The sequence below is a fragment of the Typopeltis vanoorti genome, chromosome 15 (genome assembly GCF_054136105.1).
Source record: "Typopeltis vanoorti isolate ZY-2024b chromosome 15, IOZ_Tvanoo_1.0, whole genome shotgun sequence".
Taxonomy (NCBI): domain Eukaryota; kingdom Metazoa; phylum Arthropoda; class Arachnida; order Uropygi; family Thelyphonidae; genus Typopeltis; species Typopeltis vanoorti.
This window is the reverse complement of record NC_143563.1, coordinates 82802569-82824345: the sequence shown is the minus strand read 5'-3', so window position 1 is coordinate 82824345 and position 21777 is coordinate 82802569. Positions and strand designations below refer to the sequence as shown.

Sequence of the window (21777 nt, the reverse complement as noted above, 5' to 3'; positions counted from 1 at the left end):
ATTGTTTTAGTTGTATTTATATTTATGGTCATATTCTTTTTCTTTGTTTCTTCATACCAAATGTTGATATTGTGCTGCAGATTTTCAGCTGTATTTGCTAGAATCACTACATCATCTGCAAAAGCCATGTGTGAAATCCTGGTTTCTTTCAGTTTCCTGTATCCTAAGTGGAACTTTTTCGTTTTTATTTGGCATGCCTTTAAAATTTCATCCATTACTACGGTGAACAGAAGAGGGATGAGGATACAGCCTTGCCTCACTCCTACATTGGTTTCAAATTCTTTTGATCTATTATTACAGGTTCTTACATAATTTCTATTACTTTTGTAGAGGGTTTTTATGGCTGCTATTAAGTTATCTTGTATCTTGATTTTCTTTAATGTTTGCCATATTAAGTGTCTGGGAACTTGGTGAAAGGCCTTTTCAAAATCTATAAAACATGAATGTAGTTCTTTTCCATGTTCCAATGTTTTTTCTGATATTTGTCTAAGACTGAAGATTCTGCGTGCTTCTGTTTTTTGAAAGCCATATTGCATTTCATCCAGTGTATCCTCTATTTGATTCCTAAGCCTCACTTCTAAAATACAGGCATATAATTTTCCTGGAACGCTTAAAAGCGAAATTCCTCCATGGTTTTCACATTTGTGGTTGCCTCCTTTCTTAAATATAGGGATTATTATAGCTACTTCCCAGTCTTTGGGAATAATTTTCTTTTTCCATACAACATTGAATAGGTGTAAAAGAAATTTTATGGCTTTCGTTCGTAAATTCTTTACCATTTCTGGTATTATTTGGTCATGGCCTGCTGATTTGCCCAGTTTTATTTTATTTATTGCTGCTAACAGTTCATTTGCATGAATTTCTTCACTCTGATCTTCTATTTTGCTTGAGTGGCTTGCTCTTAGGGTTCTATTTTTTCCATGTCCTGCATCTTCCAATAATTCTTGAAAGTACTGTTTCCATCTTTCCATGATGTCTTCAGAATTTGTGAGTAACTTTCCATCCTTATTTTTGATAAACTTTATGGGGCATTCTTTCTCTGACCTCATTCTTCTTAAAACATTATAGAAGAGTTTTTGGTTTCCTTTAAAATTTTGTTCTAAAGTATGTCCGAAGTCTTCCCAGCATTTTCTTTTCTCTTCTTTAACTAAGGTTTTAACTTTATTTCTTTGGTTGTTGTATAGTTCTCTATCAACCTGCAGCTTTGATGTTATATATCTCTTCCATAATTGCTTTTTCTTTTTAATTTCTTCTTTTAGTTCTTCAGTCCACCAGGGTGTTTTCTGTTTCTTCTGTTTATTATTTAATGATACACCACAAATTTCTTTGCTTGTTTCTAGAAGTGTTTTGAACCTGTACCATAGGTTTTCTACATCTTGGTCTTCGTATATCTCTTTTTCTACTTCTTTCATCTTCTCTTCCATTTTTCTTTTATACTCAATGGCTGTTTCTTCTTTCTTTAGTTTGAAGTTCTTTATCTTAACATTTATTTCCTTGCTACTTTTTCTACATTTTTCAACTTTTATTTTATGAATTGTTTCCAATACTAATAAGTAGTGGTCACTGCCTATTTCAGGATCTCTTGCAAAAAATGCAAGAGTCTACAGACTCTTGCATTTTTTGTATACTTCCAGTACGATCTGCTTATGATGGTGTAGTCGATTATAGATTTTTCGTTTCTGTTGGGCTCTTCCCTGGTAAACTTATGGATTTCTTTATGCTTGAACATAGTATTCGCTATTACTAAATTATTTATAAGGCAAAGAGTTATTATTCTTTCTCCATTATTATTCCGGGTTATTTCTCCTTGTGATCCCAACATTTGTTTCATTTCTTCATCTACTTGATTCCCTACACGGCCATTAAGGTCTCCTAGTAGTATGATATGCCCTTGAACGTCTTCAATTGTTTTTTGTAAGAGTTCGAAGAATTCATCTTTAATTTCTTTATTAGCATTATCATTTGGGCCATATGCAACAATTACAGTGAATACTGGGTTGTCTGATTTAAAATCTATAGTGATTGTCAACAACCTTTTGTTTATTAGTTGCCATTTAGTAATATATTCTTTGAGATCTGGTTTAATTATGCAAGCTACCCCTTGTTTTCCCATCCTCTTGGGTTTACCCCTGAATAGAAAAGTATATACCTATCTTTCATTTTCTGGCAACCTTGACCTTTCTTTTTTGTTTCTGTGACTGCTAGCAGATCCAATCTTTATTTTTTAAATTCATCTATTGATTCGTTTTCTTTTCCATGTAGACTTTTAACGTTCCATGTTCCATATCTCATATACCTTTTTCCTCGCCTTGTCGTTAACCATTTAGGCAGTTCGGTTATTTCTTTTAATGGGTGAAATTTTAAGGTGTGCAGGGGATTAGCCTTCAGCACCCGAGTCTGGTGGTGGGGCTGCCACCTTCGAGGCCGACAGACCGGCTTATGAGGGAAGTGCTATCCTGTTGGTCCACGGGAGGTATTTTATTTCCCTTCTACCCTTCATAGTAAACTATGATGAGCATTCCCTGATCCGTCACCAGGGGACGCACCCGATGGGGGGGGGGTTACAGGTGTCCCCACACGGGAGATGATGACTTGCCTATGATTTTACATTAAACCATGTTTTTGTATTTCCTGACTTAAATATAGACTACATATTGCTCTGCAAACTTAAGTACAAATCCTTTTCTATTCCTATGATTTCTGAACTATTTGTTGTAAAGTGAAAATCTGATCTTGACAATCTCTATTTGGCCTGAAAGCTAGCTTGTTTTTCTTCAAGTATGCTTACATAAATTTTACCTAGAGTAATAGAGAAATTCCTCTTTCACATTCAACTATATTCTTGTTTTATAGATGAAACTATGAGAGCGCTACTCCAATCAACTGGAATGTGACTTTCTGACAAGGCACTGTGAATTATGTAGTGTAATTACTGCATATTCTTTTATACCTCCATATTTAAGTATTTTTGATTGAATATATCTACTCCAGCTGCCTTTCCACATTTCAAGTTTTTGATGACTTTTTCTACCTCAAATATTGATATGTACTCCTACTCGTTTGCATTCCTCTTGAAAACTTTCTGCTACTGTTCGATATCTACTTGTTTCATTTAAGTCTTCTAAAGTAATTACTCCAGACACCTAGAATATCCTTGTTTTGGGAGGACAAAATAAAAAAATTTATGGACCTTTCATTTTTGCAGAAGCAAAGTCACCAGAACTGTGTATACCTTGATATATCTCTGCAATTTCTTGAAACCCCAACTTCTTGACGATGGTATTCTTGGAGGTGTAGTGTTTCAGCAAGATGAAGCACCTTGTCATTACACCCAAACTATCCAGAAATAGCTCAGTTTTGGGCATCGCATTTTCCTCATAATGCCACAGATCCATTTCTTTTAAACTTGTTCACCAGTGATCTAATCATATTGTCTGTAGGATTTGGTCTATGAAATCTCCTTGAAAAGCTTTGCTAATTTCACAGCACTTCATTCCTTTGCAAGATGATATAACAAAAACTGGTTTGAAAAGAAAACATTAAAAAATTAATGAAAATTAAAAACCACTAACACATTAAAAATACTTGTTTTATATATATATATATATATATATATATATATATATATATATATATCTACGCACACACACACAGTCTGGTCTCTTTATGCATAGATATGTTCCACAGAAAACTGCATATAAAACACCACACAAAAAAGGCTTAACTTGCATTGAAAAATTAGGGATACGTTCCATAATTTTCTAAAACCGCATAAAACCAAAGCAATGAATTAAAATAAACCTAAAATTGCATAAAAAAGTTAACGAAAATTCAGGAAAATAAGAATGCCTAAGTTTGTTTTAAAGCATTATTCATTTATTTTTGTTGAAAAGTAACAATTTCTTTTTTTACATTTTGTCATCAGAATTATCGTTGCTATTAGACAATATTCGGCAACGATTGCGAACTTGTGCAAAATCACTTTCATCACCAGAAGAGATAGTCAGTGCATCAGATCTGTATGGTAAAGGCAATGGTTCTTCACAAACAGAATTAGCTTCACCTTCGTTCTGGGCTGATTTTTTTCTTCTAACAATGTAATCAGTGATTAAACTTTGCAGTGATGATTTCACTAATTTTTTATACAGTTCGTGATATCCAGACATACAGTTCTTCAGCTCACGTTGGAATTTAAAGGCTCGTTCAAAATTTGTGCCATTAACAAGAAAATGATTTTCCAATTTATTGCACAGTTCAAGACCTTCATGAATTATATTTGCAGTGAGAGGGACAGGTTTTTCTTTTGCTTCACTATCGTTTTCTGGATATTCGACGATATCTAAAGTTCATCGATATCCAATAATATCATCATCACTTAAGGCTTTATCCACAAGCAATATGTCTACATCGTTCTGGCTGAATGTATCAAAACTTTCCCCACCAATTTCACGTGATTTCAGCTGATAATGTAGATGTTTGCAACATGTCCAGGCCAAGCTGCTTTCCAGCAGGCATTTAAAGTTTGTGGTCTTATTTCAGCGATAGCAAATGCAACATGATTTAAGCAGTCCAAAATAGAAAATTTTTTTCTATTTTGGATTTATTACTGTTAATGATTCATTTTCTAGTTTATCCAATATAAATTGAAATGTGTGCTTAACGTAATATTTTTTAAAAGTAGCAATTATGCCTTGATCTAATGGCTGAATAATGCTTGTTGTGTATTAGGTTGAAAAAAATGCTACCTACACATTTGAATGTTCTAAATGCAGATGACTTGGTGCATTGTCAACAATTAATAAAACTTTAAATTCGAGAGCTTTTTGCTTCATATATGTTTCGACTTCTGATACAAAGCAATTATTGAACCATTCAGTAAATACAGCAATTGTTACCCAGGCCTTTGTATTAGTCATCCAATGTACCGGCAGCTGTTTTAGATCTTTGCCTTTTAGAGCACGTGGTCTTAGAAATCGATTTACTAGGAGGGGTTTCAACATTCGATCTCCTGATGCATTGCTACAAAATAACAATTTTACTTGATGTTTTCTTGCTTTAAACCCACTTGCTTTTTTTTCAGACTTTGCAATGTAAGTTCGACTATGCATTTTGTTGAAAGTTTTATTTTTTACTTGGTTAGACTATAATAAATTTAGTTTAATCCTTTATCCAAGTGTGAGCAATCAAAGTTTGCGCCTGAAAGTATCTTCAGGACTGGAGTAAGGTGGTACAACACTGGGAAACTTGTTGCAAAGGTGGAGCAAGCCAACATCACTGCTATCTCAGTATCTCCAATAATACAAAACGCATCTCCTTGCGGATATGTTTAATGCTAGGCCTAAGTGGAGGGCCTAGTTCCCACTGAAGAGACCTCAATAAAGGTCGAAACTAGTCTGGGTAGTGGCCCTTCCCTTAATGCATAACATTATACATATCCACAAGGAGATGTGTTTTGCATTATGGAAGATACCGAGATAGGAGTGATGTTGGCTTGCTCCACCTTTGCAACGAGTTGCCTGGTGTTGTACCACCCTACTCCAGTCCTGAAGATACTTTCAGGTGCAAACTTTGTTTGCTCACACTTGGATAAAGGATTAAACTAAATTTATTATAAATTCTAGGCATTTTCTTCCAAAACAATCCTGTTTCGTCAGTGTTAAACACTTGATCAGGATAATATCCACCATCTTCAATAATTTTGGATAAGTTCTCTTGAAAATTTTTGGTGGCTGCTTCATCTGCTGCTGCAGATGAAGCAGCCACCAAAAAATGCCTGTAATCTTCACGTTATGAAGTGCATTCCTTTTTAAAAACCCAGTTAACCATCCTTTGCTAGCAGAAAATTCTTTATCAGCCTGGGAAGCGGCAGTAGACGGTTCCAATTGCTTCATCTGTTCATAAAACCGAAGAGCTTTTTGTTTAAGTAAATAACCACTTATAGGAATTCTTCAATCCAAATTACGGGCCCTCGTTCCATGTTTTCTAATAAAGCGTCTCTTAAGTATACGATGATAATTTGGCACTTAGTTTTGTGCCAGAAATGACAGATTTACTTATTGGGACTTCATTCTTTTTAATTGCTCTTATGGTAGATTCGCCTAAATTAAAATGTTTACCAATCACCGTAGATCCCTCTCCTTTTGCTAAGCGATCTAAAATTGCAATTTTCATTTCCAATGAAATTGCTTTTCTTTGGGGCTTTTTTTCTCCACTGGTCCAAATTAAATCTTTAGAATAACAGTTAGCAAAATTTAGACTTTCAATAATAAAAAGACAAACATTTACTCACATGCGGAATTAAACTTCATGAACACTTTCTGCTTACACGTTATCGCATTGTGCCAGAATGTGCTGACACTGTTCATTGTGTACAATGGCAATGTACTAATTGGTCAACAACACACGAAATCACATGCTTTATAGGTAAAATTTTCCAACTTTTATACAAGGCAAAATAGTTACCACTTTAAAAACTACAATGATCATAAAAGAGAAGTTAATTTTCCGCCGTATAATAATAAACAACTCATCCCACAATACGGATTAATTACCCCAAGGTTTCCCAAACTGTGTTCTGCAAGAAGTTCTCCTGGAATTTGTAATTTTAGTTTTCTAGGCATTTTTCATGAATAAATATGTTATAGTGGAAATATTCTGAGGAAAATTACATTCATGAATATGTCTAAAAGCTCAGACCCAGAACGTCTAAATAACATCTGTGTAGCAAATGTTAGTGACCAAGCCGTGTATTTTTAAACGTGGAAGTATTCGTGAATTATCGTTAATTTTCACACATTGAAACCTTTCAACATTCGAGAAAGGGAATACTGCTGTTTATAACCGGTCATAAAAATTGCCTGCAAGCCGATTACAACAATGTGCAGTGTATCATCTGCCCTCAAAACTGAACGAAATAACATCTGTGTTGCAAATGTTAGTGACCAATCAGCGAGGAAGTATAAAGAAAAATTTTCCACTGAAATTGAAGATGAAGGTAGTCTGTATCTGGTTCTCAGATCTAGTAATACAGAATACTTTCTTCACAAGTTCGTATTGTAGGCTGAAAGTGCTTGTTTCGAAACCGCTATTTTAAAAGTAATAGGCCTACAGATTTAAATTTTAATATGAATAAGACACAAGGAACTTTCTTTAATTTTGGTGTTAAGAAATCTTTTATTGAAGGCGTTTGTGACGCAACAGATAGTGATTCATCCACCTCCAGCCTACAAAGCAATCTCCAGGATGTACAAAAGGAGGGAAAAAGTACCAGCACACAAGAGAAAAAGTCTGCATTCACTTAAGTACTTATAAATTTTTGGTGATCAGAATGGGATATGTCAATGAAAATCAGCACAAATTAATTTAATGATTATGTTTAATTAATTAATAATTATTAATTAATAATAATAAATCAGCTAAATTAACAATTAATGATTAATTAATATATTACAAAATAACCAAGGTGTTCCATGAAAATTTCAGGATTTGTGAAGTGTTCCGTCATAGGAAAAGCTTGGGAAACTCTGGATTACCTTATTATCGGAATGCATTCTCCTTCTGTTGACATGTGTAGAAGTATCGAAAGGGCTCATATCTGTTGGCGTACTATACCACATAACTTCAAATCCGCATAAAAAGAGACCTGAGTGTGTATGTGTGTGTGTGTGTATGTGTATATATATATATATATATATATATATATATACAGGTGTCCCTCGATTAACGCGGTTAATTAATCCCTTGATGTTACCGCGTTAATCAAATCTAATAATCAATGGTAAAAAGTACAATTCGTCCCTGATCGATTACTGTACTTATAGTTCATTTTATATGGTTCTCTTTTAGGAAAGATAAAAAATGAATGCAAAGTAAATGTTTGAACAGTTTTAGTTTTTTTTTTCTTATCGGCATAAATTCTACGATAACAAGCAAATGACTCTCCAGACCTCGGCAAACAAGCATTCTTCGGTTAACATCTGGATCCATATCCATTGCTTGCTGCTTAAGCAATTCTAAACTGCGAAATATTCCATTCAGTTCTTTGACTGTTATTTCCTTTGGAACCGCATCTTCACATTCCATTTGTTCGTTGTCTTCATATGTGCGTTGTTCAATTTCAAGAAGATCGTTGTCACTGAAATTTTTTGAATTTGAATCCAATAATTCTTTAACATCTTCTGCGTCAACACCATCAAAACCGAGGTCTTCACCAATTGCAATGATTTCTTTGACCACATTGTTCACAGGATTTTGAAAACAACCTAAGTCATTAGCACATTCTGGCAGAAAGTTTTTTCCAAACAGCTTTCATGCAACTAGAAGACACTTGCTCCTACAAGTCACGAATGTTCTCAATTGCGTGTTTAATGTTAAATTTTTTCCAAAATTAGTGGAGCGTAATCGCATTTTCTCCTGTTGTTGTTGTTTCTACTGCCTTTGAGAATGTCTTTTTAAGAAAATAGGCAATGAAAGTTGCAATGATGCCCATGTCCATGGGTTGTAGCATTGATGTCATATTTGGTTGGAAAAATAAAACTTTCACATTCTCACACAGATCATTAAGAGAATTTGGATAACCATGAGGCTAGCAGCCTTGTGGTGCGAGCATGATTTTGCATGGTAAATTTAAAGGTGCGTTAATCAAAATTCTTTCTGCATATATCAAGGGATTGCCGCAATTAATTTTGCCGCGATAATCAAATCCGCGTTAAGCAAGGGATACCTTTTGAATAAATTTCATTATAACAATTTCATTGTTATAATGAAATTTATTTGAAAAACACACTTTCACCAAGACATGGTCTTTGCCGTTTTTTTTTTTTTTTTTATTGTTGTTGGTGACCACCCTAGGTGTTTTCCTGCACCAGTGATGCCAGAATGTCTCTAATTGTTGATCACATCTCAACCGCTTATTATGGATGTTTCAGTTGAGCATCAATGGGACAGCCCATGATGACACTTCTCTTGAAGTCACTGACTTTGTGTTGTGCTGCCACACCACCTGTATTCAACTGCTACAATGAAATACTGCTTCCTACTATCTGTACACCTGTTTTTATGTTATTAGCAAACCTGGAATGTTCCATAACTTCAAATAACAGGGGTAGCAGACAATTATTATTGCTAGATAATGTAATTTTTTCCCCCATCTGAAATAGTGTGGGTTCTATGGTCTCTTTTCTTGAGTTTATGGGATGAAAAAAAAATCCAAGTTTCTGGTGGGGGCAGGGGGGGGGACCACTTGCCTGTACTTACTGGTTTCTAAATAAGTCGATATCTGTGCAGATATCAACTTACTCTGGAACCAGTTGAAAAAAAGGCCTAGAAAAAGTTCTAGCCTGCAACTAGAATTGAACTTAGATCTTTCTTCAGGCAGCCTAGTGCTGTGGATGCAATAAGCCACTTCCACTGAATTATACATGCTCATTTATATTTGTTTATTAATGCTTGAATTAATGAAATGGATACAAGAGTGTTTTTTATTAAATGAAATTTTGGTATTATTTTGGCTCTTTTGCATATAGTTCTTTTGGTTGATTGGAGGATTTTATTTATATCTACATTGGCACTAGTATTTGTTTATCTTTCATGATTGAATTGGTGCAGGAAACTTTGGGAAGCAGCGCTTCCCAAACTGTGGGCCGCAGCCACCTTGGGGGCTGTAAGTTTTGTTGAGGGGAGACGTGAAATAATGAAAACAAATTTAAAATGTTTTAAGACTAAGTAGATTTTTTTTAATCTTAAAAGAAACATATTTAATTTTTATTATTTGTTATTTCTTTTTTTTTTTTATATATATATTTTAATGGAAAAAATCGCACATTGGTGTTGGTTCACAAATTTTGCTTCTTGTGTATTTCGGCGATTAATGAATATTAGTAAATATATGCTTATTCATATAAGTTTAATTTCAAAGGTATTGATAAGAAACACAAAAAGATTACAAACGCAAAATCTTGAATATAAATACAATAAATATTATAATAACATATGTCTATATTATGATTTTTTTTCGATGGGTGCCGTGAAATATTTTAATTTTTCCAAAGGGGCCTTGGCATTCATAAGTTTGGGAAGCACTATTATAGAGCATGTAGCATGGGTGAGGGAATTGTGCATGTAACTGCTAAAGTTACATGCACTTTGTGCCAAAGCCCTATCTAAGAATGGCCTTGTCAGTGCATAGTGCATCCTGTGTACTACTATACTCAGGCTTCATAAGCAACAGCAGGATAGCCTCCATTATTTATTAATAACAGTGTATTTTGCTTGTCTAGCAAGGCCATCACCCACACAGAATATAAGAAGAAATGGGGATGGGAGCAGACTCGGAATCTTACTCTGGAGATGAAACATAGCAGTAGACCCGTCATGCTTTCAATAAGCTAAGTGGTAGAGTTTCACCAGGAGATGAAAGTCATCTATTGCTTAGAGGTCTAGTTTTGTGTTTGGTGTAAAATTTTTTGTTTTATATATTTAATGTACTTTGGATAGATTTCAGATTTTATCCTGCTTTGAGAATAACTGTTTTGCTATTGTCAGCCTTTCATGGATGGAATTTGCATTAAAAAAATACAACAGATAAATTCTAGCAGAAAAGTCTTATAAAAATTTCATAATTATTCTGGTATTATGAGATTGCTTACAGACCACATAAATTACTTCTTTAGGAAAATCTAGATATGATTGGAATCGCATGTCAGGTTATCTATGCTCTTTCTTTCCAGAAAAAGTAGAAAGAATGTAGATTTAATCCAAAAGATGGCAGTTGGATTTAAAAACTTAGTGTGATCTATATAAATGGATTATAAAAGAGCATTCTGAGGCATTCTCTAATAAATGGGCTAGGAACGTTATGGTTGTAATACGTACTTAATTCAAGGTCAAGAATGTATCACACGTTAAACAACTGTTTCTAATCCCACGTTTATTATATATTATTGTTATATTGTGTGGATAGAGGCCAATAATATCCGCATGATATCTGTCATACTTTTCCATGAATACATTCAACAACAAAGTGCTCGCAACACTACAGTCCATTCTAATTCATTTACCACTCTCCAAGCAAAAAATTTAGTTCTGAAATTCCTCTACAAGCTAAAATTTTTCTTGCATCACTCCTATAAAATGCCTTCAGTAATTGAAACATTTCTATATCTCTATCAACTAACTTCTTCAACCAGCAGACCTTCAATTTCTCATTATAGGGAGCATTTCACAGACCATCACCATCTTGGTCACTTGCCCATGAATCTTTCCCAAGAAACCCAGCTGACCAGGCCTGTGCACAGTAATCCAGATGTGTATCAGAACCTTATAAAGAGGAGTGATCCTTATCTCTTCTTGTTAGTGTGTTCTTCACTAACCAAGTAATAACCCTGTGATCAGCCTTGACCACTTTTGCACAATGCCTTCTAATGCTCTATGCTTTAATTATTTCTTTAAGTGCACTTCCATCAATCTAATATACAGCTTTACTACATCAACATAGTAAAGTTGTGCACTTCTGTAGCAGTACTACATTGATGGAAGTATACTAATCTTTTCATCCCAAAATGCATCACTTGACACTTTCTTACATTAAACTGTCACTTATTACTTTTTTCATACTCTTACTCTTCAGATCACCTTGATTAACTTGTGCTACCCAGTTTTACATCATTTGCAAACACCTTCAGAAAGGTGTGGCTGGCTGTTGATGCCAGATCTGATCGAATGCTCTGGATTGTGAAGAATAACAGCAATGGTTTTTCTGAACTTTTCCATGTGACTAGAATTGAGTAATATGAGCTAGAGGTCTGTCATGAAGTGGGGAAATCCATACTGGTGGTCATTGATTTAACTGATGGACCTCCATGTAGGGAAGTAATTGACTGTTGATGACCTTCATTATTTTAGAGAGGACTAAGGCACCAATAGGGGTGGATAGTGTAAAGGCAGAGTTTTATCTCCTTTTTTTTTTGAATGGACTGAATATAGGCTTGCTTCCATGTTGTTGGATAGATGCTAGTTGTTTATAAAAGAGTGTGGAGGTGATGATTGATGCAATGTTAGTTCTGTAATTCAGGTAGGGAGATTCAATCAAGATTGAAAACATTTTAGTATCTAGGATATTGAAGATTTTTCAGGTAAAAGACAACAAGAGGCATGTGGCGCACTGTTTCTGGTATGGTTTTTTATTTATTTATTCTTATGGCACAAATAATAAAATGCAGCTATAGGTCAATGTTTAGTCCAGAAAGCCAATCCAGGGCCTCATCTATCACCTTGTGGATGTCTTGGAAATTACCATGAAATTGGCACCTGGGCAGCCATTCACAATATGAGTGATCATCTGGTCTATGGGGGAACTGTCACAATAAGGGTGGTCTGACAATTTCCATTTATCCTAATCCCACATTTATTATATATTATTGTTATATTGTGTGGATAGAGACCAATAATATCCGCATGATATCTGTCATACTTTTCCATGAATACATTCAACAACAATGTGCTCACAACACTACAGTCCATTCTAATTCATTTACCACTCTCCAAGCAAAAAATTTAGTTCTGAAATTCCTCGATAAGCTAAAATTTTTCTTGCATCACTCCTATAGTTGACAGATGACCAAATCTTCCTAGGAAGAGCAAAACCAGGCTGCAGAGCACAGGAAGCCATTTGTTGGATCACTGTTCACTCTATATGTCAGATGTTGATGGTAAGGCAGCTGAAGAGAGTTCATCCTTGGATCAGAAAGGGTTTCTTGATTTTAAGCAAAGATTAGGTGGACTTTTGAAAGTCTGGTGCAGGGCAAGTGAATTGCTCATTACTTTATTCAGTTCTTTAATTGAGGCTTGTCTTCTCCATATATTTGGAGCAATGTTGGATAGGACAGGCAACCAGGGAAGAAGGGTACTTCTCAGTGTCCCACTAATTGTGCACATGGTAGAGTTTAGCTGGGTATCTATGTCTATGATGTTAGTGTTCACACACTTCTTTCTCAGGTGGGGGACACTGTATTCTGCTGCAGAGAAAGTGAGGACTGGTGCAGATGACCTTAGGACTTCTGCCCCCCCCCCCCCCCAGGCTGTTCTAGTAAGCCTTGAAATTATATTATTTCTCTTTTTAATATTGTTGGATGTGGAGGTTGGTGATGTGCCTTTTATAGGTTTGGCTTCTGTCCAGGCTTGCTCCAAGGTATTTTGGGTGAGGTTCGTGTTCTACCATCTTGCTGCAGAAAGAGAGATTGAGGTGTCGATTTGCCTCTGCATTGTTTAAGTGGAATGCTGTGGACACAGTTTTTGTTGGATTTGGCTTCAGGTACCACTGCTTGAAGTTTTCTTCCAGGTTGGCAAAGGAGATCAACTGGTGTAAAATTGAGGTCATTGGAATACATTTATTTGCTTGAGCTGGTATGTCAGACATGTAGATGTTGAAGAGTAAACGGGCTAACTCAGAGCCCTGTGGGACACTGTTGTGGAGGAATCTTGCCCTGCTTTTTTTTCCTCCAATATGGACCCGGATCTTTCTGCTGGAGAGAATGGATTCTAAAAGCTGGAAAGTTTTTTTGCACCTTGTAATATTGCCTATCTTTAGGAGGAGGCCCTTGATCCAGACAGTCACATAAGCTGATGTTAGGTCAATGAAAATGACTCCAGGTGTAAGTTTCTTCTGGAAGCCTGCTTCAATCTGTGTTGCCAGGACTTGGTCACAGCAACTTCTTCCTGGCCTGAATCCAGCTTGTTTATTTGTGAGTACTCTTTCGATGAGTAGTGAAATTCTTTTAAGGAGAATTCTTTCAAAAAGCTTATAGGCAGAACAAAGCAAGGAAATAGGTCATAGATTTTCTGGACATTATTTGGATCTTTCCCTGGTTTGAGCACACTAATTATTTTGGCTTCCTGCCATAGTTTTGGTAGTTCTCCAGTTGTTATAATTTTTGAAAACAGAGCAGCAGCCGTGTTTGAGAAACTTGGGGAGGAGACCATCCACTCTTGCAGTCTTGCCATTCTTGGTGAGTTTCAAGGCTTTCTGTGCCTCTCCCAGAGATACTGGGCTTACAAGTTCATCTTCTGGTTTTTTCTGATGGTAGATTGCATGTTTATTTTCTTGGTAGAGCTGGGATGTATCTTGGAGGTTTTCAGTAAAGGGTTAGCCATTTGGTCTGGAGTTATGTTGTTTGTTCTGCCCCACCTAATTTTCTCAGAAGTGATCACCTTTTCCAGCTAGTTTTGGTGAAATCAAGTTCATGGAAGGTTCAGATCCATTTATCCTTTCTGTTTTTGTCAAGCATTGCTATGTGAGCTCCTTAGCAGCAATTGGATCTTCTTCATTTTTAGTTAAAAATTCCTCAATTTCCTTGCTCTAGCATGGGATGTACTGTTTTCGGTAGCCTCTGGGAATAAAGGCTTTTGGATGCAGTTTTGATTGCATCCAAAGCTGGTTGCAGATCTGGGATAGCTATTACGGGTGAGTGGTATTGCTGTAATGATTTGTTCCATTTGTTTCTCAAATGCATTCCAGTTGGATCTGCAAAGGTTCCATCTAGCAATTGCTGTGCCACTGATGATTGGGATTGATGTGCCTCTGTTATTGTAGGACAGTGCTGGCTGTTAGGGAATCTGTTGAGAATGGTTCTGGTTGTTGGCAGAGGATGGTCTACAAAGTCTTTAGAGACTATGCACAGATCTGGAGTATAGGTTCTGTGCCATATGACTGAATGAAAAGTGCCCTCTTTCTTGGTGATGAATCCCTGGAGATGTCACACTGGTAGCATGAAACTAATGTCTCTAACCAGGCATCCAAAGGTACCAAGCCTCAGACCACATCCAGCAATCATGGAAAATACACAACCCAAAAAACTCTGGTATGGTGCACATGATTTTTAATTCTGGAGGTTAACTTAAGTACATTTGGGAAGATATCATTAATATTGAAGAATTTTTAACATCTAAATTATTTAAGATTATTTTTATAGTCTTTCTAGCAAAAACAAAACAAATTACAAAAATAAAATAAATAAACAGAAGCCTTGTGGCAGGATGGAGGCAGTTTGCCTTGGTTATCTGTGCTTAAGTTGGAGGATAAGAATGATAACAGTTATATTTTAAGGTGATGGAAGTGCAGATGAGCAGAAGATTCACCTAATTGCACAACTTTGGTCTCACCTGAGACCAAAGTCATGCAATTTGTACAGGAGGTGTGTTTTTTACATTTAATCTCCAAACAGTATCAAATCTGCATATGACCTTCAAAGTTTTACATTTGTTACTTGATTCACCATAGGTTAAGCATGATGGCATTTTTGTCTGAAACCACTATCAGCATGCTAAATTTTATTTTGACTCCTTGGTTTACTATTGTTAAGCCATAGTTAGCTTGGTAGTGAACATGCATTTTGAATTGAGTTTGGAATGAAAGCCTTCATTCCAGCAAGAATAACTTCTGTAACTTGCTTCGAGCAGGTATTTTTACCATGTGAGTGTGTAGGATATCTGCTATTTAGTGATATCAGATTTTTACTTTTACTTTTTTTAATTTTTTGCAATGGCAAGTTTTGAATAAATAAATCAGTAGGAAAGATTAAATTTAGTTTTATCATGTGTGTAAAAATTTCTTAAGTGTATAGCAAAAAATGTATTATTTCTTATAATTAGAAATTTCTTTACTGTTATATATAAAAGAAACCTTTGTATAGTTGTGGCCTGTCTCGAACTGTTTGATTGCAATATTTATTTGTAAAAATGACTTGCCACTAATTTTTTAATTTTTTTCTTTTTCTTGAGAGAAGAAAATACGGAACTTTCTGATGATGGTTTTACTTTTGTATCACCACCATGTTGCTTGCAACACCAGTCAGTAGTGCACTTGTGCAAAGTTTGTATTTCCTACGAGGAAGTTGATATAGTCAGAGAGAGAGAGAGAATGTCAGAATAGCTGTTGTGTTGATTAGAAAAGAGAATAAGTTCTGAAAGTGCAAGTTTAGGGGAGGAATATAGTTTAAAGGATTTCTTAAGCTCCTCCTCCCCCCTCAAAAAAAAAAAAAAAAAAAAAAGAAAGGGAAACAAACACTTATTCCAAAATGAATGAATAAATTTCTTTTAAAGGAAGCTAAGTTGGAGTCTAGATAAAAGTGAATAAGAAGAATTCAAAAAAGTTTTTCCTTAAGCAACAGACAGTTCTTTTTGATACATCAAGTAGCAAACTTATTCTAGTAAGTGCTATAAACCTGAAAGAGATGAACTTTTTTTTGTCTTCAAGGGTATGAAAGAAGTAATATGTTCTTTCCTAAGAAAAGTTGAGCACAAATTATCTTTTTTTCTTTCAAATTAAATCGGGTATTAGTTAAGTAATTATATTTTAATGCCTATTATTGAGATCAGAAGAAACTCTACTTTGAAGTTTGAAGTTAATGCTTTTTGTTTATGTATTCTCATCAAATCCTGTTGACTTTACCATTTATATGTCTGTGTGTGTGTGGGGGGGGATATTCTTACATATTCTCTCACAGAGTTGGAGTGGTTAAAGCCTTTAAATTCAGAATAAAAGAAAACGCTAAAACTTAACTCTTGATTAACCTTGCACAAGTTGAAGCATTAATCTATCCATGGAAATAAAGCATTTAAGTACCAGAGGTCATCCACTCGGTGTCATTATATTTCCAAAGGGCATGAAGGTGAGAATGACTAACAGAAGGGTGTTCTGTGGGAGAGGTGATTTCTACAGTATACTTTGAGGGAGAACTGGTCAAGAAAAAAATAGTGGTGTTTGGAAAAATGGAGAGGACTGCTAGTAGTATTCTTAATAAATTGATAATTTGCATTAGATCATTGCTTACAGCACATACTTCCAAATTTACAATTTTCTTGTTGGAATTAGAAAAACAAAGCTATTGGTGTTGAATACTTTAAAGTTATCAAGGAAGATGACTTTGCTGTGTGGACTGCATTTGGACCCTAGATAATGTTCAGAGCTTTGTCACATTGATTTTCAGAATTTGGAGAGCAGTAATGACAGTAAATGAAAATAACTTAATGGAGCTCATACACAGGGCTAGATTTAAGGTAGTTGTTGGTCCCTAAGCTATAAATTTTAAGACTCCCACTCTACTGAGTAAATAGATTTAATAGCTTTTCAGTGGCTCTTGTAATGCAAGGTTGTAAGCTATAGCTTATGCATAAATCCAGCCATCGGAATATAATATGAATGAACAGAGATGAAAAGCTTTGATTGCAAATGAGTCAATGTGCAGGTTGATGAGAGGAATGGTATACATTATGTTGATGTGTGGGATGGTTTTGCAGTCAGAAGATTTGGACTTGGTTGATTGGAGAGATTGTTACTTAATGAAAATGAATGTAAATAATCAGGGAAAGTAGATCTATCAGGGTGTATCATGTGAGACTGGATGTGTACATTAAAGATAAGAGGTCTTATTTGTGACTTGAAATGATAGAGTTGAGGGGAGGGGATAATAGCTTGATTAGAATCAGTCCAAAAATGGCAGGACTGGTTTTCTGCAATAAACACAATGAGTTTGTAGTATTGACTGCTGCAAAGAGGACACCATTACAGAAATAGCATGTGATGGGTACAGTGTATTCATAGTAGATAAATAGGATAGGAGGGACAGAGCATTGCTAATGATTGCAGATAAATAAAATCCAACCCTAGTAGAAATCTAAACTGTGATGGTAGTCAATGTTTTCATGTGAATCCTGCCCATAGAAAGTGGTAAAACTATCATATATTAGTATTGTGGGTGGGCAGAAAATTAGATAATCATGAAACTCTACTCTAGAGACCGAACATGGACCTTCTTATAATATGTTCCAGTGGGAGTCACACTGGGTGATGAAGTTCATCTGCCATATAAAGATAGTCATAAATATATGAGCCTTCAGGGATTTTAGCTCATAACCTATTGATTGGACAATGGAGATGCTATCCACTTGGCCAGCAAATGCAGATGGATTAAGTCCAGTCAGAGTAGAAATCCGAAATGGTGATATTTATGGGAATCCTGCTCATGAAAGTTTAAGACTGTTGTATAAGCAATAGTACAGGCAGTAGGTTTATAGACGTTTTGTGTGAGACATTTTTCTTAGCATTAAGCAATCGAATCCCATTCCTTAATTTATTTTTTGAGTTGTATTCGTTAAACCTTTTTATGAATTATATTTTAAAAATCATTATTCGGATGATTTTTTTTTCCCCTTAGGTATAATGAGGAACTGGAATTAGAGGATGCAATTCATACAGCTATCCTAACACTCAAAGAAGGTTTTGAAGGACAAATGACAGCAGATAACATTGAAATTGGTATTTGTAATGAGCAGGGTTTTCGACGATTAGCTCCATCTGAGGTGAAAGACTATTTAGCTAATATTGCATAACAAATTTCATTCAAAATGCCTGCCTTTCTGAACACACAATTTCTTAAAATTCAGAAACTGATTTTCTTACGTCCTGTTGGATTTTTTTTTTTTTTTTTTTTTTTTTATAGAAGAGAAATTATGCACTGAAGAGAACATTGTCCAAGTTGAATATCTCTCTCTCCTTTTTTTTAATATATATGGTGAATGCTTTAATAAAATCATTGAGAAGCAAATGAAAACATATTTGATTTTTGTTGAAATACATAAATGTGTAACCAGGAAAACCGATTCTTGCAATAATGATATAGTTGATTATTGAATTGACTTTGTCATAAAAGTTATTAAAATTTTCCATATGCTTGGTTTCATATTTTGATTGTGCAGAATTCTTTCGTAAGAAGAAACAAAAATTACTAAATAAATGATGTTTTATAGTTAACATTTGATTTTATATATGCTGTTGAATAGTGGAATTAGCTCCGGCCAGTCTTGTAAAACTTAATTATTTGATACTAAAACATAAATTGCAATAAAGATTTCTTCAATATATGTTTCATTTCATTAAATTTTAAAGAATTTACACTTTGCACTTAATTAAATATTTAATAGATAATTTTGTGAATCATAATTGCGGCTGCAGACAAGAATATTAATTTAAGTGTTATGTAATCAACTTTCATTATTAATAGCAGACTCATAGGAGAGAAATATTTATTATATATCAAGTTTATTATTGCTACTTTCAAGGAGGGAGAAGAATTCTTTCCATCACAAATAATTTGGAATAAATATACTTATATTTGTATTCATTAGTTGCTGTTTTTTTTACTCTACATCTGTTCCTCAAACTTTTTTTTTTTTTGACCATAACCCACAATAAGAAATACATTTTACATTGGGATCCAGCATACACATACATTAAGCTGAAACTTTTTTTTTTAATCATCACCACCATCAAAATCCTGATATGTACCCTCAAGGGATGTACAGGATATTATGATAGTACTATATGAAGAATTTATATCATTAAAAATTAAAGATGCCAAGAAGTTATATACTTGATTTAATCCATTATCCAGGTGTAAGCAAGCAAAGTTTGTGCCTGAAGTATCTTTCAAGACTGGGGCAGCTCATGGCAAAGGTGATATGACTTCACATCACTTGCCTTAGTATCCCATAATGCAAAGCACGCCTCCTTGCAGACATGTATAATGCTATGCATTATAGTAAGGGTCACTACCCAGTTTCGACCTTTATTGAGGTCTGGGAGCCAGACCCCGGAGGTAAGATACCAAGGTTGAAGTAATGCAGAAGTCATATGGACCCTTCCCATAATGCATAGCATTTTATATGCCTGCAAGGAGATGCTTTGCATTATGGGATACTAAGGAAGTGATGTGAAGTCATACCACCTTTGCCACTAGTTGCTCGAGTCTGAAGGATACTTCCGGTGCAAACTTTGTTTGCTTACACTTGGATAATGGGTTAAATCAAGTATATCATTTCTTGGATCTTTAATTTATAATATAACCAAGTGAAAAAACTTTCAACAACTTATATCATTACTAACTTCCTATCAACAATTTTCCTCCAAATCAATCTCTTATCTGTCAAGACTCGCACATTATCAGATCTTATATTTCTGTCGTCTAAGGCACTTTTTACTGTATCAATCCACATATATCTGGGTCTTTTTCCTGCTAACCTGGCAGAGAACACTTGTTTTGCTAATCTTTCCTCTCCCATTCTGTTTATGTCACCATACCACATGAGATTAGCTCTGCTAACACATTCCTGGATGCTGACAATGTCAGGTTTTTTCCTAATATCCTCGTTTTTAATATGGTGTTGCCACTGATGCCATTTGTTCACACCTCTAATCTTTTTCAGGACTCTCATATCTGTGGTCTCTAGTCTTTGGTCAAGTGCCTGGTTTATAAACCAGCTCTCAGATCCATAAGTTAAAATTTGTTTTGAACACTATCTTATACAGCTAATTTAGTGTTTTGACTAATTTCTCTCATATTCCATATAAATTTTATTCATTTGACTTTCTACCATAACGACTTCGTTGATTCTGTTGTTTATTTCCATATTTAATGTACTGTCTTCACTAAAAATTGTGCGCAAGTAGCTGAATGTTTACTTGTTCTATAGGTTTTCCATTCACAATGCAGTTGATATTTTCGATGTTTCTGCCTATTTTCATTGTCTTGTTATTACTGATTTTCATATCAAATTTATTATAACAGTTTTTCAATTTAGTCAGAGAATCATGCAGACTTGTACTGATTTATTTAAAAGTATAACATCATCTGCATAAAGTAAAGAGCTGAGATTAATATCTCCAATTTTGATATCAGGTTTAATACCGTATCATGAAAAAGCTACACCATTACTAATTGCAGTCAATTTTCCTCCAAAGTAATCTGTTAGTTGTTAAGAATCCAACATTATCAGGTCTTATATTTCTGTCTTTGAAGGCATTTTTTGCTGTATCAATCCATCTACCTCTGGGTCTTTTTCCTGCCAACCTGACCAAAAACTTGTTTTGCTAATCTTTCCTCTCCCATTCTGTTTAAGTGACAATACCACCTGAGATTAGTTCTACTAACACATTCCTGAATGCTAACAATGACAAGTTCTTTCCTGATAATCCTCATTTTCAATGTGATACTGCCATTAATGCCATCTGTACACTCTACTAATCTTTCTTAGAACTCTCATATCAGAGGTCTCAAGTCTTTGATCAAGGGTTTTATTTCTAATCCAGCTCTTAGATCCATATGTTAAAACTAGTTTAAACACAGTCTTGTATAGCACTAATTTAGTGATTTGATTAATTTCTTTCTTATTCCAAAGAAAGTTATTCAGCCAACTGTCTACATACCAGCTTTACTACTGCTGTTGTCTATTTCAATATTTAATTTATCATCTTGACTAAAAATTCTACCTAAATAGCTGAAATATTTCACTTGTTCTATAAGTTCATTCAGTATACAGTTGATGTTTTCAATGTTTCTTCTTATTTTCATCACCTTTGTTGTTTTATTGCTGATTTTCATACCAAATTTTTTACAAAATTTATTTATAAACAACGGTTATTCAGGGAATCTTCTAGACTTCTACTGGATTTATTCAGAAGTATAACATCACCTGCATAAAGTAAAGAGCCATGATTAGCATCAAAAAAATTTTAGATCAGATTTTATACCACTTTCTTTCATAATGTTATCCATATAGATAATGAATAACAGTGGAGATAATGTGCATATTTGTTGCACACCCGATTTAACATCAAACTACTCTTCCTCTACCTTCTTTAATGCTAACTGCTGACTTACAGCTTAAATAGAGACTATATATTGCTTGATATGTCCTATTTACACTGTATAACTGTAGTTTTGAAGA

The 21777-nt window shown here is 34.7% G+C and overlaps 1 protein-coding gene across 1 annotated transcript in view; it reads left to right on the top strand.

Moving 5' to 3' along the window:
• Prosalpha2 (proteasome alpha2 subunit) overlaps positions 1-18915 on the top strand; it is a 107239-nt gene extending 88324 nt beyond the window's left edge. The window contains exon 7 of the mRNA XM_090404584.1: positions 18210-18915. Within this exon, the coding sequence (XP_090260710.1) occupies positions 18210-18384 (175 nt within the window). The 3' untranslated portion in view covers positions 18385-18915. The remainder of the gene's footprint in view (positions 1-18209) is intronic.
• The last annotated feature ends 2862 nt before the right edge of the window (positions 18916-21777 follow it).